The following is an 18,847-nucleotide window of genomic DNA, read 5'->3' as shown; positions in this document are numbered from 1 at the left end:
GCCAGGCGCGGTGGCTCACGCCTGTAATCCCAGCACTTTGGGATGCCGAGGCGGGTGGATCATGAGGTCAAGAGATCAAGACCATCCTGGTCAATGTGGTGAAACCCCGTCTCTACTAAAAATACAAAAATTAGCGGGGCGTGGCGGCGTGCGCCTGTAATCCCAGCTACTCGGGAGGCTGAGACAGGAGAATTGCTTGAACCCAGGAGGCGGAGGTTGCAGTGAGCTGAGATCGCACCATTGCCCTCCAGCCTGGGTAACAAGAGGAAAAGTCCATCTCAAAAAAAAAAAACAAAGAAATCCTCCCATCACCTCAGCCTCCCAAAGTGCTGGGATTACAGAGTGAGCCACCACACTCAGCCAACATGATTTATTTTTAGAGTTCCTTTTAAACTCCAGGTCTTCAGAGTCTACCTGTAACATATATGAAATTCCTACATATTCTCAGAATTTTATTGTTGTAATGGTCTTTCTGTGTCATCATGAGCCAGTACTACAGTTTTAATTAGAGATACCTTGTAGTATGTTTCAATACGTGGGAGGGTTAGTCCTTCTCATTACTACTTTCACCAGGGTTTGCATAACTATTGTTCCATGTTTACTTTTTCCACATAAATAGACCAGTCTAGATCTAAGAGGCTGGAGGACCTACTGGAATTTTTACTGGGATTGCATTAAACTTGTATATTAAGAGAACTGACATCTTTACCATTCTGAGCCACTCTACCTAAAACAAGGAATGTCTTTCCATTTGTTTGGGTCCACTGTGATATCATTCAGGAATGTTTTAAAGTTTTCCAACATAGGTTTAAGACGTTTCTTTTTAATTTGTACGTAGGCCAGGTGCGGTGACTCACACCTGTAATCCCCACACTGTGGGAGGTCAAGGCAGGTGGATCACCTGAGGGCAGGAGTCTGAGACCAGCCTGGTCAACATGGCAAAACCTTGTCTCTACTAAAAATGCAAAAATTAGCCGGGCGTGGTGGTGCACACCTGTAGTCCCAGCTACTTAGGAGACTGAGGCAGGAAAATCACTTGAACCCAGAAGCCAGAGGTTGCAGTGAGCTGAGATCGTACCACTGCACTCCAGCCTGGGTGACGGAATGAGACTCCACCTCAAAAAAACAAAAAATTAAAAAATAAATTAATGCATAAGTAATTATTTGCCTCTTATGTAGCTAGTCTAAATGAGGTCTTCTCATTTACTATAGCTTCTAACTGGTTGTTGTTTGGAAATATAAAGTGTAGTGACTTTTTACATTACGACATCTGGCTAACCTTACTGAGTTCATTTGAATTTGTATAGGTTTTAGCATTGATTTTCTTGGATTTCTAGTAACTTTACTTCTTTTTATTCTAAGGCTTATGGACTAAATATAATTTTAATTTAGGGAATTCTCATCTTCCAAAACTCACACTTAAATTGAGATTGCTGTTTTTATAGTATAGTATATATAATATTATTTCAATTTTAGATCACTGGAATCTAAAATTGACTCGGGGCATGAAATCCTACTGCACCGTACTTTCTCACATACATCTAGTCACTGAAACAGTCACATCCCAGGCCAACATTTCCTGGATTCGTGGGGGCCCCAATCATGCTGATCTCAACACACACAGACCAGGGTGCCATCCTTAAGCCCCAACACCACTCAGTCTATACAGCAGGGACACAAATTTACACCAGAGTTCCACTTGGAATCTCAACCATGATAAATCCTATCATGCTGTTCATCTTCAAACAGCCCTGAATAAAAATCTCTCTAACCATCTACACCAGGCTTGTCCAACCCACAGCCCACTGGCCCAATACAAATTTGTAAACTTTATAACATTACGAGATTTTCTTTTGCGATTTTTTTTTCAGCTTGTCAGCTATCATTAGTGTATTTTATGTGTGGCCCAAGACAATTTTTCTTCCAATGTGGCCCAGGAAAGCAAAAAGATTGGACGCCCCCGATCTGCACTGTCCTCAGTCCTTGCTCTCAAATCTCCTGCTTATCCTCTGATGAGCCAACTTTCACAGGGCTGAGAGGAAGATGTTCACCGTGCTCATGAAAAAATGGCAAAAAAATTTATAAAGCTGTCAAGACAGAAGCTAGAGAAATGAAACTCTTGTGAGCTCAGATGGACTACACAGCAATAAAAAAATACTAAATGTTAACCAACTGCAGGAGCCAAGTCCAACATTTCCCAAAGTAATGGTACCTTTTCTTTCTTCATATGATCCATTATTTTGCCCAGATCTTCAACATCAACAATGGAATTTACGCTCTGCTGGTCCTCACCACCAAACTCTTCTTCACTGGAGCCCTCGTAGGGTTCTTCCTCCTGGAACAGAAATGTTTCAGAAATACATTGTTCAAAGAGGCAAAGGCAAAGTTCTCTTATACTCCTTCCCACACTGAGAATTCACTGTATCTCTAGATTCTTTTTTTTTTTTTTTTTTATTTTGAGATGGACTCTCATTTGCTTTCGCCCAGGCTGGAGTGCAGTAGCGTGTTCTCGGCTCGCTGCAACCTCCACCTCCCGGGTTCAAGCAATTCTCCTGCCTCAACCTGCCAAGTAGCTGGGATCACAGGCCCCCACCACCATGTCTGGCTAATATTTGTATTTTTAGTAGAGACAGGGTTTTACCACGTTAACCAGGCTGGTCTCGAACTCCTGACCTCAGGTGATCCACCCACCTCAGCTCCCAAAATGCTGGGATTACAGGTAAGAGCCACCACACCCAGCTGTCTCTAAATTCTTGATTTAAAAATAAAATCTAGCCTGGGCATGGTGGCCCACTCCCATAATCCCAGCACTTTGGGAGGCTAGGACAGGAGGATTGCTTGAGGCCAACAGTTTGAAACCAGCCTGGGGAACATAGTGAGGCCACATTGCTACAATTAGCCAGACGTGGTAGTACACATGCCTATAGTCCCAATTACTTAGGAGGGTGACGCAGGAGTGTCACTTGAAGCCAGGAGTTCAAGACCAGCCTGGGTAACATAATGAAATCCCCATCTCTACAAAAAAAAAAAAAAAAAACCAACAACAAAGAAGAAATAAATCTTAGGTCTTTGGCATCAGACTAATCACTGTGAAAGGGCATGATGCAATGAGAACAACTAACACTTCACCTGCCCTCCCACGTCAAAATGACATGAGCTGGGCTCAGAAGAACGAGACACATGCCAGGCAGACATATAGGAAACGCGGCATCAATGGAAAGACACATTTGCTGAGTATCTACTATGTGCCCATGTTCATATACCATTCACTTCATCCTTAACTACTTACAATGTGGATAGGTTCGGCATCATCTCATAGATGAGGAAATTAAAGCTAGAGAAGTTAAGAAATCATGGCTAATATGCGGCAGCCTTCATCTGTTTATCCAGTGGAGGATAAGCCAGAATCAAAGGATAGAGTTTTGTGGTTTTGTTTTTTTGTTTTTTGTTTTTGTTTTTGTTTTTTAGATAGAGTCTCGCTCTGTCGCCCAGGTTGGAGTGCAGTGGGATGATCTTGGCTCACTGCAACCTCTACTTCCTGGGTTCAAGCAATTCAATTACCACGCCTCAGCCTCCAAAGTAGCTGAGACTACAGGCATGCACCATCACACCCAGCTAATTTTTATATTTTTAGTAGAGATGGAGTTTAACCATGTTGGCCAGGCGCCACCATGCCCAGCGAATTTCTTTGTATTTTAGTAGAGACGGAGTTTCACCACGTTGGCTAGGCTGGTCTCAGACTCCTGATCTCAGGTGATCCGCGTACCTTGGCCTCCCAAAGGTCTGGGATTACAGGCGCAAGCCACTTGCACCCAATTTTTTTTTTTTCGAGACAGGATCTCACTCTGTCACCCATGCTGCACTGTAGTGGTGTGATGATAACTCATTGCAACCTTGACCACCAGGGCTCAAGCAATCCTCTTACCTCAACCTCCCAAAGTGCTGGGATAAGAGGCGTAAGCCACCGTACCCCATCAGTTTTTTGTTTTTTAAGTTCGTTTAAACACAAACAATTCCAGAGTGTGTTTATAAATTTATAGGAACAATCTAGTAGAGAGAAGAAATGAATGATACAGGAGAAGAGAAGCAATCAGTGAAGGAACCCAGTCCTGGATTCCACAGCATGGACAGATGTAGTCTGGGAAAGGAATGAGACAATTGGTCTTCTGAGCCAGGAACAGTGGTGACGATCTGGAGATGGGCTGGGGAGACAGCGAGAGAACCCCCTTGGATGGTTTCAGCTGGGAGCTGGGGCAAGGGCAGGAGGAAATGAGTATGAAACAGTCATCTTGGAGAGTAAGAAGGGGAATTTGCAAGGGAAGTAGTGAGACTGTAGGGCAGTTCTAAGTCTACACTTGAGCCTGTCATCACGAATCTGTGGTCAAACAATCAGCAGCAGCATGGGGAAGGCTGATGTGAAGGGGATGGTTTCAGCCTAGCTTGGGGTTGGACCAATCAGGTCAGAAGAGTGAGAGGTAAAGCAATTGAAGAGGATTAGGCTGGCCGCGGTGGCTAACACCTGTGATCCCAGCACTTTGGGAGGCCAGGGTGGATGGATCATCTAAGGTCAGGAGTTCAAGACCAGCCTGGTCTACATGGCAAAACCCCGTCTCTACTAAGAATACAAAAATTAGCCAGGCGTGGTGGAACGGACCTGTAATTCCAGTTACTCAGGGGTCTGAGGCAGGAGAATCCCTGAATCCAGGAGGCAGAGGTTGCAGTGAGCCAAGACTGTGCCACTTCACTCCAGCCTGGGCAACAGAGCAAGACTCCGTCTCAAACCAAAAAAAAGAATTGAAGAGGTTTATAACAGAGTGAGGATAAAACTCGAAACTGGGTTTACTAAGGGAAATGAAGTAAGCAGTTTCTGCTACTCAATAAAAAAGGTATAGGTTCAAATGGGATCAAAAGAATCTTAAAGGCCAGGCACAGCTGCTCATGTTTATGATCCTAGCACTCTGGGAGGCCAGATCAAGCGGATCACTTGAGCCCGTGTGTGTGAAACAAGTCTGGGCAACATGGTGAAATCCTACCTCTGCAAAAAAACAGACCAATTAGCTAGGTGTGGTGGCACATGCCTATAGTCCCAGCTACTTGGGAGGCTGAGGTGGGAGGATCACCACTGCCCGAGGAGGTTGAGGCTGCAGTGAGCCATGATCACACCATGTACTACAGACTGGGCTTGACAGAGTGAGACCCTGTCTCAAAAAAAAAAAAAAAAAACCAATGTTGTTAAAGTAGAGGTCACAGAATGAGGTCACAGTAAGCATGAGAGGAACCTGAATTTCAGATGTGCCCATGTGAGGGAGAGACCAAGGTCAGTGGAGAAATGGCTGCTGGAGGTGTGAAGGCCAGGAAATTGGCAGGCCAGGGTGGTAGACGGATCATCCACAAGGGTGCCACAGCCTCAAAGAATAATGATAGGAACAGGGTAGAGAGAGAAACCATGAGTCAGAATGTAAAGCTGCTGCTGAATTACGCAACTGACCAGGTGGCCTAAAGATAACAGCTGTGAAGATGACAGGAGTGTTACAGCCTGAAGACAGGAGCTTCAAAGGAACTGGGGTATTTAAAGAAGGAAGCAAGAGAAATGCTCACAATGTAAGGGGAAAAAAGAGCCTCATCTAGGATGACTTGCAGCCTTCGGTTTGAGTGACTAACGGAGTCACGGAACTCAGAAGGTACGTGTGATCTGGGGATAATGAGACATGAGCTCAGACTGGGACAAATTTAACTTCTCTATGGCTCTGTTTTGCAACTTGCAAAATGTGGTAAAAATCTATTTGACTCTAACACTGCAAGGAATAAAGCAGAGATTTTGGTTTTGTTGTTGTTGTTGTTGTTGATTTCTGAGACTGAGTCTTTATCGTCCAGGCTGGAGTGCAGTGGCGTGATCTCAGCTCACTGCAACCTCCGCCTCCTGGGTTCAAGCAATTCTCATGCCTCAGCCTCCCCAGTAGCTGGGATTACAGGCACCCACCACCATGCCAGGCTAATTTTTGCATTTTTAGTAGAGACGGGGTTTCACCATGTTGGCCATGCTGGTCTCAAACTCCCGACCTCAAGTGATCCACCTTCCTTGGCCTCCGAACGTGCTGGGATTACAAGCGTGAGCCACTGTGCCCAGTATTAAGAGGATTTTGGAAAGCATCTAGCACGATATGGCTTAACTCGTAAGGCCTCACTCTCTCTCTCTGAAACACCACCACGAGATTCACATCTTTCTTCTTTTCTCGTTATTGTTTTTGAGGCAGGGCCTCACTCTGCTACCCAGGCTGGTGGGCAGTGCAATGATCACAGCTCACTGCAGCCTAGAATTCCCGGGCTTAGGCCATTCTCCCAACTCCATCTCCTAAGCAGCTGAGACGACAGGCTGGCACCACCATGCCTGGCTAAATTTAAAATTATTATGGTAGAGGTAGGGTCTTGCTATGTTGCCCAGACTGGTCTTGAACTTCTAGGCTCAAGCAATACTTCCGCCCTGGTCTCCCAAAATGCAGGGATTACAGGTGTGAGCCACTGGGCCCAGCCAGATCTTCCTTCTAACTGGAAGCCAAGGAGATGGTTTATTGGGGAAGAGGTCAAGCTCGGGATCTCCAAGCAGAGGGGGAAAGCAGTGAGAGATGAACACACAGGCGGTGTACCTCGGTATCTCTGTAATGTAATTCATCCTGCTCGTCAGAGCCTTCCTCTCTCTCCTCTGAGCCATGTTGGTGAGATTCACATTTGCCTTTCTTGCAGTGGCCGCCACGGGACTTCTTTCTCTCCCCTTTCTGAAGTGCCTGCAGCTGGGAGATGAACGTGGTCTTCCAGGCTCTGAAGTCGGCCTCGATGCTGCCGTGCTTGCTTTTAACCACATCGCAATCACCCTCCCCTCGACTCACCACGCGATGCGCACCAAGCATCCAGAGCCACTTGTCAACGTTTTTGCCAACCTGTGAGGAAAAGACAGATGGGCTGAAAGCACAGTCCTCTAAATCAGGGTTTTCCAGATTGTGGTACAAAAGCCCCAAGTCCTTCTGGGGCCCGTGGTCACCAGCTGCTGCTGAGGAAGAGGAAATTGCTCAGCAAAATGACCTTCAGGTCCTTCAATCTCCAGCCTTGACCCAGAAGAGCCGCATTTTACATATTCCACTTTTCTGCGTTAGGTTTTTTTTTTTTAAACAAAGGGACAAACAAACCCCCTTTAACAAACAAAGGGTTAATGACTAAAAAAGATTTGAAACCTACCATTCTATATCATGATAAGGACGAAACAGGTGTTAACAAAATAAATGCGTTCCAAAAACGTAACAAAGCTTATGGGGCCTAATCCTATTCAGTTATAAAATGAAAATGCAATCAATTTGACAAGACTTATGATTTCCTAAACTCAATAATTTCTTTTACTGTGATATGAAGCAATTAACTGAGGCACAGGGGTTATCAGAGGCACAGTTAAGAGTTCAAAAACTTAATAATCTTCCTGAGTGGTAAGGCATTAAACAAAATATTTACATATCTAGGCCAGGCACAGTGTCTCCTGTCTGTAATCCCCGCACTTTGGGAGGCAAAGCATGCAGATTGCTTGAGGTCAGGAGTTCAAGACCACCCTGGACAACATGGTAAGACACCCTGTCTCTACTAAAAATACAAAAATTAGCCCAGCATGGTGGCACACACCTGTAATTCACGCTACTTGGAAGGCTGAGGCATGAGAATTGCTTGAACACAGGAGGCAGAGGTTGGAATAAGCCAAGATAGCACCATTGCACTCTAGCCTGGGCAACAAAGTGAGACTCTGTCTCGGGAAAAAAAAAAAAAATTACATATCTGAATTTTCCCATTCATATAGTCTAATTTATTTGAAAGTGTGGGGAGAGGACAGGCACAGTGGCTCACGCCTGTAATCCCACCACTTTGGAAGAATGTTCAAGCCCAAGTTCAAGACCAGCCTGGGCAACAGAGCAAGACCATGTCTCTACAAAAAATACAAAAACTAACTGAGTGTGGTGGTGGGCACCTGTGGTCCCAGCTACTCAGTAGGCTAAGGTGGGAGGATCATCTGAGCCCAGGGAGGTCGAGGCTGCAGCAAGCTATGATCATGCCACTGAACTCCAGCCTAGATAGTGAAACCCTGTCTCCAAAAAAAAACATAATCAAAAATGTTTTTAATGAAAACCTGGGGCAAAATCTACATTGTGACATGACAACAGAATGAAAACAGCTTTTATTTTATTTATTTTATTTTTTGAGACGGAATTTCACTCTTTATGCCCAGGCTGTAGTGCAATGGCATGATCTTGGCGCACGGCAACCTCTGCCTCCCGGGTTCAAGCGATTGTCCTGCCTCAGCCTCCTACGTAGCTGGGATTACAGGCAAGCACCACCAGGCCCGGCTAATTTTGTACTTTTAGTAGAGACAGGGTTTCTCCACATTGGTCAGGCTGGTCTCAGACTCCCAATCTTGGGTGATCTGCCCACCTTGGCCTCCCAAAGTACTGGGATTACAGGCATGAGTCACTTCACCCAGTTGAAACCAGCTTTTAAAGAAAGCTCCCCACCTCCACCGCCACTCACACTCCACCAGAGACAGACAGCCAGGCAGGGCCCAACCCTAGGAAGAGGTACACAATCATGTGACCAAGAAACTGAGAGACTCCATCGTTTAATTTTTTCAAGTGTAGAGAAAAGGATGCAAAAGGAGCCACATTAATTTCATTTAGAAAAAGAGCCCAGGAAAACTAACCAAATTTTAATGTTTTATTGTAAGTGCAATGAACATTTTTCCCTCCATTTCCCTTGAAAAAATTCATGATTTTTAAAAACTGAGTACAGGCTGGACACACTCACACCTGTAATCCCAGTAATCCAGGAGGCAGAGGTGGATAAGTACTGCTTGAGGCCGGGAGTTTGAGACCAACCTGGGCAACACTGTGAGACCTTCATCTCTACAAAAAATTTAAAAATTAGCCAGGGCTGGTGGTGCATGCCTATAGTTCCAGCTACTAGGGAGGCTGAGTTGAGTGGATCCTTCGAGCCTAGGACTTCAACGTTCAGAGGATTCTGATCAGGCCACTGCATTCCAGCCTGGGTGACAAAGCAAGACCCTGTCTTGAAAAAAATAATTTTTAAAAAATTAAGACTTCACCTGCATTAATAGCTTGGGCAGGCCAGGCACAATGGCTCACACCTGTAATCCCAGTACTTTGGGAGGCTGAGGCAGGTGAACCACCAGAAGTCAGGAGTTTGAGACCAGCCTGGCCAACCTGGCAAAACCCTATCTCTACTAAAAATACAAAAAAAATTAGCCAGACATGGTGGTGGGCGCCTGTAATGCCAGCTACTCAGGAGGCTGAGGCAGGAGAATCCCTTGAACCCGGGAGGCAGTAAGTCAAGATTGCACCACTGCACTCTAGCCTGGGTAACAGAGCAAGACTCCGTCTCAAAAAAAACCAAAACAGAGCTTGGGCAATAAAGGTCACTCAACAACAGAAAAGGCAATTTAGCAAATCCAAACACACAGTGATCTTCCATCTACAAGGTCATGCCTGGGCATCATGAGTCCAGCCCACTAAAACACTAATGAGGAACACTCATTCATTTTATTCAACAAAAAAGTATTGAGAATCTACTGTATTCCAAGTTTGAATATTATGTGTAGCAGTATCCAGCTATAAAGAATAACACAAGAGGGCCGGACAGAGTGGCTCACACCTGTAATCCCAGAACTTTAGGAGGCTAAGGCGGGTGGATCGCCTGAGGTCAGGAGATGGAGACCAGCCTGGCCAACATGGAGAAACCCTGTCTCTACTAAAAATACAAAAATTAGGTGCCTATAAGCCCAGCTACTCCAGGAGGCTGAGGCAGGAGAAATGAGAATCGCTTGAACCCAGGAAGCAGAGGTTGCAGTGAGCTGAGACTACACCACTGCACTCCAGCTAAGGGATAGAGGGAGACTCTGTCTCCAGAAAAAAAAAAAAGGAATAGCAGAAGAGGCTGGGCACAGTGGCTCACACCTGTAATCCCAGCACTTTGGGAGACTGAGGCAGGCAGATCACATGAGGCCAGGAGTTCACAACCAGCCTGGCCAACACGGCGAAACTGTTTCTAGTAAAACTACAAAAATTAGCCAGGTGTGGTGGCACATGCCTGTAATATCAGTTACTCAGGAGGCTGAGGCAGGAGAATCACTGGAACCTGGGAGGTGGAGATTGCAATGAGCTGAGATGGTGCCACTGCACTCCAGCCTGTTGACAGAGCAAAACTCTGTCTCAATTAATCAATCAATAAAATAACAAAGAAACGTATTTCTAACTAGCTACCAAACTCTGTGGATTATTTCACATACAGAGGTGTGTGTGTGTGTGTGTGTGTGTGTGTGTGTGTGTGTGTGTGTGTAGAATTTATTCCTTTAATTCAACACAGACCTACCTTGTTGAAGTGGCTGGCATAGGCAGAATTTCCCAGGCCAAACACCGCATATCTCATACCCTTCAGGTAAGTTTTGCCAAATCGAAAATCACGGGACGCTTCCTCTAACCATTTGCAGAACCACTCTGCACTTTCGGTTGGTCGGCCATCAGTGTATGTCGCCACCAGGAAGACACAGACATTTTTCCCAGTAACCTATCCAACAGAGTAATTGTTTCAGTAGAATATTCAAGGCATAAATTATCTCAATGAAGAAAATCCTTTGAAAAAATGCATACTCATCTCTAAGAACAAAGGGCACTTTCATCAACACACCTCATTTTCAGAATTGAAGGGCCTCACTGAGAAACAAAGCAAGAACACCTTGCTGTGTTCTTAGGGGGAAAAGACCCAGACTCTTGCTCCTGACAATATACTGTCTGGTATATTTCACCACATATGCCATTCCATTTTCCACATTACACTACATTCTCATCATCACTGATTTGCCACAGTGGAAACAAATCTAAATCGATTAAGAAAAAATACAGAGAGATGGCCAGGCATGGTGGCTACTAATGGAAGAACACATGGGGGAAAATAAGGCACCTGAGTTTCAAACCTTAAGAGAAAGCAACAGCTCATGTTCCTGCCTCCTTAGAGTGGAAGCTGCTCTGTGGTGTCAGAAAGATGAGGAATGTGGTGACCTCTCTTATCCATCTGCTTCAAGGCAGCTTTGGTAAGAGTCATGGTTGGTGTTGGAGATTGTTTTAAATCTCTGAAATCTTCAAGGAATAGGGGGTTGGTGTTCTTGGTCCATTACCATCTCCTCAGGCAGGAAGTTGTGAATATCCATATCAAGGCAATGGATGTCGGCTGGGCCCATGGCTTATACCTGTAATCCCAGGGGAGGCTGAGGCGGGTGGATCAAGAGGTAAGGAGTTCAAGACCAGCCTGGCCAACATGGTGAAACCCCATCTCTACTAAAAATACAAAAATTAGCCAGGCATGGTGGTGGGTGCCTGTAGTCCCAGCTACTCAGGAGACTGAGGCAGGAGAATTGCTTGAGCCTAGAAACCAGAGGCTGTAGTGAGACACAATCACACCACTGCACCATGCACTCCAGCCTGGGCAACACAGTGAGATTCTATCTCAAAAAAAAGAAAAAGAATAAGAAAAGAAAAGATACAGAGCGATCTCTAAAAAATCAAAGCAATAAAACTTTTTAAACAAAAAGTAATTTAGCACTTGTCACCATTATCTAAACAGAACTGTTGCAAATCCCAGGGAAACAAAATACAGGTTGACTATCCCTTCTCCAAAATGTTTGTGATCAGAAGTGTTTCGGATTTTAGAGTTTTTTTCTGGTTTTTAAAAAAACCCACATATACATAATGATGTATCTTGGGGATATATCAAGTCTAAACACAAAATTCCATTGTTTCATATATACCTTACATACCTAGCCTGTAGGTAACTTTACACATTATTTTTGACAATTTCATACATGAAACAAGGTTTTGACTGCTTTTTGACCTTCACCCATCACACGAGGTCAGGTGTGGAATTTTTCACTTGTGGCCTCACATCTGTGCTCAAGAAGTTTGGATTTTACAGCATTTCCAATTTGCGGTTCAGGGATTCTCAACCTGTGTATCCTTAGTCTCGATAGCCTGGTGTTTGAATACATCTTAACAGTTCCAGTCACAAGGTAAGTTATAAGTAATCTCTTAGCTATAAGTATCAAAGTTTGATAATAATCTTTCACAAACAATTCAGAGTACATTCAAGCTCACTCGTGTGCACTCCAGTATGTTTTCTTGGGGGACAAAGAAATGGACAGGGTTAAAGCTAGACATTTATCCTCTACCTTTTTGTTTTTGTTTTTCTTTTTTGAGACTGAGTCTGCTCTGTCACCCAGGTTGGAGCACAATGGTGTGATCTTAGCTCACTGCAACCTCCACCTCCCAGGTTCAAGCAATTCTCATGCCTCAGCCTCCCAGTAGCTGGGACTACAGGTGTGTACCACCATGGCTAATTTTTCTATTTTTAACAGAGACGGGGGATTCACCATGTTGTCCAGGCTGCTTTCATAGGCCTGAGCTCAAGCGATCCACCTGCCCTGACCTCTCAAACTGCTGAGATTACAGGCGAGAGATACCACGCCTGGCCTATACTTTTTTTTAAAGAAAGTTTTAGTGGAACACATCCATACTTATTCATTTACATATTACCTATGGCTGGTTTGTGCTTCAGTGGCAAACGGAGTAGCTGTCTGGCCCACAAAGGTGAAGATACTTACTACCTGGCCTTTTGCGTGAAAGTGCATCAACCCCAGCACTACGTGCTTCTTTCTTTCTTGGTTTTTCTTTTTTGGTTTTTCTTTTTTGGAGACGGAGTTTTGCTCTTGTTGCCCAGGCTGGAGCGCACTGGTGTGATCTCGGCTCACTGTAACCTCTGCCTCCTGGGATCAAGCAACTCTGCTGCCTCAGCCTCCCCAGTAGCTGGGATTACAAGATGCCTGCCACCACGCCCAGCTAACTTTGTATTTTTAGTAGAGACGGGGTTTCACCATGGTGCCAGGCTGGTCTTGAACTTCTCATGTCAAGTGATTTATCTGCCTCCGCCTCCCATAGTGCTGGGATTACAGGCATGAACCATCGCACCCAGCTGCATTACTTAATATCTACGAGGGTTTAATTTCTTCATCTGAAAAATGTCCCTCCCTTTTCTGCAGTCATGCCCAGCTAGGGGATTTCACCCTACAGTGGTGGTTCTCAAAGTGTGAACCCTGAGCCAGCAGCATCAGCATCTCCTCTGAATTTGTCAGAAACACAGAATCTCAGGTCTTAGCCTAGCCGCACTGTGGAGCTTTAACAGTTATTGGTTCCTTATGTTGCTGATGTAGGTAGAGTTAAAAAAACAGTCAGAAGCTGAGCGCTGTGGCTCACACCTGTAATCCCAGCACTTTGGGAGACCAAGGTGGGTGGATCACCTGAGATCAGGAGTTCGAGACCAGCCTGACCAACATAGTAAAACCCCATTTCTACTAAAAATACAAAAATTAGCCAGGCGTGGTGGCAGGCACCTGTAATCACAGCTACTCGGGAGGCTGAGGCAGGAGAATCACTTGATCCCAGGAAGCGGAGGTTACAGTGAGCCGAGATCACACCACTGCACTCCAGCCTGGGCAACAAGAGCAAAACTCCGACTCAAAAAAAAAAAAATAGTGGGAAGGAGTGAACTTCCAACCAGCCAAGCTTTCTCACCTCCATCCCCAGAAGAATCTAACACACCTGAAGGACAAGCCCCACACCACCTGAGAATCAGTGAGCCACACCCACATTCAATGCTCTGAATCACACTGAAATTCAACAAACTGAAATCCCTAAGCAAGAAAATTAAATGTATTCTGAAGATTCTAGTTATCTAATTAAATTTATTCTGAAGACTGCAGGTCAGTTAAATTTGAGAGTTCTGATTGATGAAAAAATAAGACAATTACCAACCTCTTCTATCAGACAATCATCCGGATCATATTCTTTTAGATTAATAATTGCCACAGGCAGATCCAGGGACACAACTGCTTCAGCAAGAACTGTTGCAAATCCCTAAAATGACAAAAAAGAGTAACAAATATCAAAGTCTTCAATGAGCCAAATAAGCAAAATGCAGCCCTCATTTACCCTCTACTGGCACAAGAATGTGGCATTCCTCATGAAAAATGTTTTCAGTGACTGACGTGTATCTTCATGAACTCAAATTCTATTCTCACTCTTACCATTTTCTTGGGCACCATTACAGAGATCATTCATTCAATTGTGTTGTTCTCACCTGAAAAGGGTTTACATAAAACTCAATCTAATTTAGCTTTTGGATGATCAATCTGCCTTGCCCTACTAGAATAAATGTATCAGCCAGGCAAGATGGCTCACGTCTGTAATCCCAGCACTTTTGGAGGCCAAGGTGGGAGGATCACTTGAGGTCAAGCCTGGGCAACAAAGCGAGACTTCATCTCTACAAAAAAAATTTAACAATTAGCCAGGTGTAACTGATGGCACACTCCTGTAGTCCCAGCTACTCAAGAAGCTGAGACAGGAGGATCCCTTGAGCCCAGGAATTAGAGGATACAGTGAGCTATGATCACACCAATGCATTCTAGCCTGAGCCACAGAGTGAGATCCTGTCTCATAAAGAAAATAACATATTGAAAAAGAATAAACACAGAGAAGTGCAAAAAGAAATGGTAAAGAACAGGCTGCGCGCAGTGGCTAATGCCTGTAATCCCAGCACTTTGGGAGGCTGAGGCAGGTGGATCACTTGAGGTCAGGAATTCAAGACCAGCCTGACCAACCTGGTGAAACCCTGTCTCTACTAAAAATACAAAATTAGCCAGGTGTGGTTGATACAAAACTCCCAACTGCTTGGGAGTCTGAGGCAGGAGAATCCCTTGAATCCAGGAGGCGGAGGCTGCAGTGAGCCCAGATCATGCCAGGAAGCAGTTGACAGACAGGAAAAAGCCCTAGAGAAGAATGCACCGGCCTGACAGAACCCCAGAGAAGCTCTAGGCTGGAAGCAGCCACTGCAACAAAAGACGGAAAGAAAACAGAGTTGACTGCCTTTTGTATGCTAATAAGATGACTCACAGGGGCAGAGCCTCAGGTAGCTTCAGGATAGAGGCTGGTTGCGAAGAAACTGACTAGAGGTTGAACTCAGTACCTCCTACCCTGGTCCCAACACACAACACTAGGGACAGAAGAGGGGTTGGAGATTGAGCTTCACCACCAAGGCCTATGATTTAATCAACCGTGCCTACGTAATGGAGCCTCCAAGAAAAACCCCTGAACAATGGGGACTGCTGCGTTGGTGAACAAATCAATGTGCTGGGGAGAAGACAAGGCTAGAAACGGCCTGGAAGCTCTTCTTAGCCCCGACCCCTCCATAGCTGGCCCTGTGCAGCTTTTCCATTTGGTGGTTCCCGACTTGCATCCTTTATAATAAACCGGTAAAAATAAGTAAAGCAACTTCCTGAGGTCTGTGAATCATTCTCTGGAACCTGAGGAGGCAGTGGTACGGAACCCTAAATTTAAAGCCAGGACTTACGACTGGTGGTCTGCAGTGGAGACAGTCTTGTGGACTAATAACTCTCAACAGTAAGCATGAGAACTGGTATAGAAAAAAGACAGGTCAGCCAGGCGTGGTGGCTCATGTGTGTAATCCCTGCACTTTGGGAGGCCGAAGTGGGCACATCACCTGAGGTCAGGAGTTCAAGACCAGCCTGGACAACATGGTGAAACTCCATCTCTCCTAAAAATACAAAAATTAGCCAGGCGTGATAGTGGGCGCCTGTAATCCCCACTACTCAGGAGGCTGAGGAAGGAGAATTGCTGGAACCCAGGAGGTGGAGGTTGTAGTGAGCCGCGATCACACCACTGCACTCCAGCCTGGATGACAGAACAAGACTCTTTCTCAAAAAAAAAGCAAAAAAAAGAAAACAAAAAAAGGACAGGTATTCGGGGATCAGAAAACACTACTGCAGCAGGCCTCAAGGACTGATATGGTTTGGATATTTGTCCCCTCCAAATATAATTAACATGTAATCTCCAGTGTTGGAGGTGAGCTCAAATAGGAGGCGTTTGGGTCATGGGGGCAGGTCCCTCATGATGGCTTCATTATCAGTGGAGGATTTTGACTAGGAGTTGTCCAGGTTCTTCTCATGTTGAACAAAGGATTTTAAAAAATGCACAAACAAAGCAACAAAAGCACAGATTTACTGACGCAAAAGTACACTCTACAGAGCAGAAGTGGGCTAGAGTAAGTGCTCAACCATAATGCTCACAAGCTCCAACTGAAATGTTTCTTGGGTTCTTATTAAGCTAGAAGAATTCGCTAACACCCCCAGGTACCCTTTGGAGGCTTCCAATTGGTTATACCCTATGTAAATGAAGAATTGGCCCATGGCCAATCAGAGGCTGAAGTGGAGTTACACCTTATGCAAATAAACGATTAGCCCACGGCCAATCAGAGACTGAAGTGGAGTTACATCCTATGCAAATAAAGGATTAGCCCACAGTCAATCAAAGACAAGTTTTCCTTTCAGTTTAGTTCAAAGAAGTCAGCCACAGACTGGGCTTAGGCTCTCTGTCTCCAGACACTATTCTCCTACCTCAGCTTGGTGGCCTCCCCTTGGTGATGAGTTCTTGCACTATTAGTTCATAGCTGACTGTTAAAAAAAAAAAGCCTCACATCTCTCCCTACTCTTTTGCTCCCTCTCTTGCCATGTGGTATCTATTCCTCCATGAGTGGAAGCTTCCTGAAGCTTCACCAGAAGCCAAGTTGATGTTGGCGCCATGCTTGTACAACCTGCAGAACCATGAACCAAATAAACCTCTTTTCTTTATAAATTACAGTATTAGTCCATTCTTGCATTGCTACAAAAAAATACCTGGCCGGGCATGGTGGCTCACACCCATAATCCCAGCACTTTGGGAAGCCAAGGCAGGTGGATTGCCTGAGCTCAGGAGTTTGAGACCAGCCTGGGCAACATGGTGAAATCCATCTCTACCAAAAATACAAAAAATTACTGGGCGTGTGGCACGCGCCTGTGGTCCAGCTACTTGGGAGGCTGAGGTGGGAGGATCACTTGAGACTGGGAGGTGAAGGTTGCAGTGAGCTGAGACTGTGACACCACACTCCAGCCTGGGCGACAGAGCAAGACTCCATCTCAAAATTTAAAAAAGAAATAACTGAGACTGGAAAATTTATAAAGAACAGAGGTTTAATTGGCTCACAGTCCTGCAGACCTGTACAGGAAGCATAGCAGCATCAGTTTCTGGGAAGGCCTCGGGGAGCTTCCAATCTTGGCAGAAGGCAAAGGCTCATCACATGGCAGGAGCAAGAAAGAGAAGCGGGAGATGCCACACACTTTTAAACGACCAGATCTCATGAGAACTCGCCATCACGAAGACAGTACCAAGGGAGATGGTGCTAAACTACTCATGAGAAATCCACCCCCAAGATCCAAGCACCTCCCAGACCCCACCTCCAACAATTCCACGTAAGATTTGGTGGGAACACAGATCCAAACCCTATCAAGAACCCAGCTGCAGGCATTCCTTCTAGCAACCCAAAGCAGACTAACACGAGGAGAAAGTCAGATTTGAACCAAAGCTGAAAGAAACTGGGGGAACCATGAGGTTATCCCAGGTGGCAGAACAGTGACATGCAAAGGCTCAGAGGAGGTTACTAAGACTGAAGAAGACCAGGGAGATGGAGTAAGAGAGTTAACAAGCAGCCACACATGTAGGATCTCTGGGCCACTGTGAGGACTTTGGCATTGACTCTAAGTGAATGAAGGAGTCGGTGCAGGGTTTTAAGCCGAGGGGTGATATGATTTCACTAAGTTTTCAAACAGTCACTGAGGTTGCTGAGTTGAGAGTATACTGGTGTCAGAAGAGGACTGAGTGGTACTGAATCAGAAAGACTGTCTTAGTCCATTTTGCTATAAAGGAGTACCTAAGACTGGGTAACCTATGTTTTTACTTTTATTTTTTTGAGACAAGGTCTCACTCTGTCGCCAAGGCTGGAGTGCAGGAGCTCTCTGCAGCATTGACCTCCTGGGCTCAAGCAATCCTCCCACCTTACCCTCCCGAGTAGCTGGGACTACAGGCACACACCACCGTGCTCAGCTAATTTTTATATCTCACCCTCCCTAGTAGCTGGGACTACAGGCACACACACCGGCTAATGTTTGTATTTTTGTAGAGATGGAGTTTTGCCCTGTTGCTCAGGCTGGTCTCAAACTTCTGGGCTCAAGTGCTCCACCTGCCTTGGTCTCCCAAAGTGCTGGGATTATAGGCATGAACCACTGTGCCTAGCCCATTCTATGTTTTAAAAAGATTTGTTTAATGCAGAGAACCACAGTGAGATACTACATAATATGACCATCCCCAAGACACAAAATCATCAGATTCTCCAAGGTCTAAATGAAAAAAAAAAAAAGTGTTAAAGGCAGCTAGAAAGAAGAGGCAGGTCAGCTACATAGGGAATCCCATCAGGGTAACAGCATACCTTTCAGCAGAAACCCTACAAGCCAGAAGAGATTGGGGCCTATTTTCAGCACTCTTTAAAAAAAAGAAATTTCAGGCAGGTCACAGTAGCTCACATCTGTAATTCCAGCACTTTGGGAAGCTAAGACAGGTGGATAACCTGAGGTCAGGAGTTAGAGACCAGCCTAACCAAATGGTAACACACTGTCCCATCTCTACTAAAAATGCAAAAATTAGCAGGACGTGGTGGGGTGCACTGCAGTCCCAGCTACTTAGGAGGCTGAGACCGAAAAATCACTTGAACCCAGGAGGTGGAAGTTGAGTGTTCCATGATTGCACCACTGCATTCCAGCCTGGGTGACAAAGCGAGACTCTGTCTCAAAAAAAAAAAAAAAAAAAAAAAAGGA

General features: G+C 45.2%; 1 protein-coding gene across 3 annotated transcripts in view; it reads right to left on the bottom strand.

Annotated features, from left to right (window-relative positions):
* The window catches only part of LOC105714933 (S-adenosyl-L-methionine-dependent tRNA 4-demethylwyosine synthase TYW1), a 257,762-nt gene that overhangs the window by 227,952 nt on the left and 10,963 nt on the right, over positions 1 to 18,847 (bottom strand). For all 3 annotated transcript variants that reach the window (XM_012449092.2, XM_012449091.3, XM_012449093.3), the window contains exons 4-7: positions 13,902 to 14,003; positions 10,414 to 10,608; positions 6,645 to 6,935; positions 2,213 to 2,335 (exon numbers count right to left, since the gene is read on the bottom strand). In XM_012449092.2, coding sequence (XP_012304515.1) covers positions 2,213 to 2,335; positions 6,645 to 6,935; positions 10,414 to 10,608; positions 13,902 to 14,003 — 711 coding nt within the window. The remainder of the gene's footprint in view (positions 1 to 2,212; positions 2,336 to 6,644; positions 6,936 to 10,413; positions 10,609 to 13,901; positions 14,004 to 18,847) is intronic.

This window comes from Aotus nancymaae, unplaced genomic scaffold, assembly GCF_030222135.1.
Source record: "Aotus nancymaae isolate 86718 unplaced genomic scaffold, 86718_ANA_hifiasm-v0.15.2.pri h1tg000012l, whole genome shotgun sequence".
In the NCBI taxonomy this organism is placed as follows: Eukaryota; Metazoa; Chordata; class Mammalia; order Primates; family Aotidae; genus Aotus; species Aotus nancymaae.
Note: the sequence above shows the minus strand (reverse complement) of the source record. Positions and strands in the feature narration are given on the sequence as shown.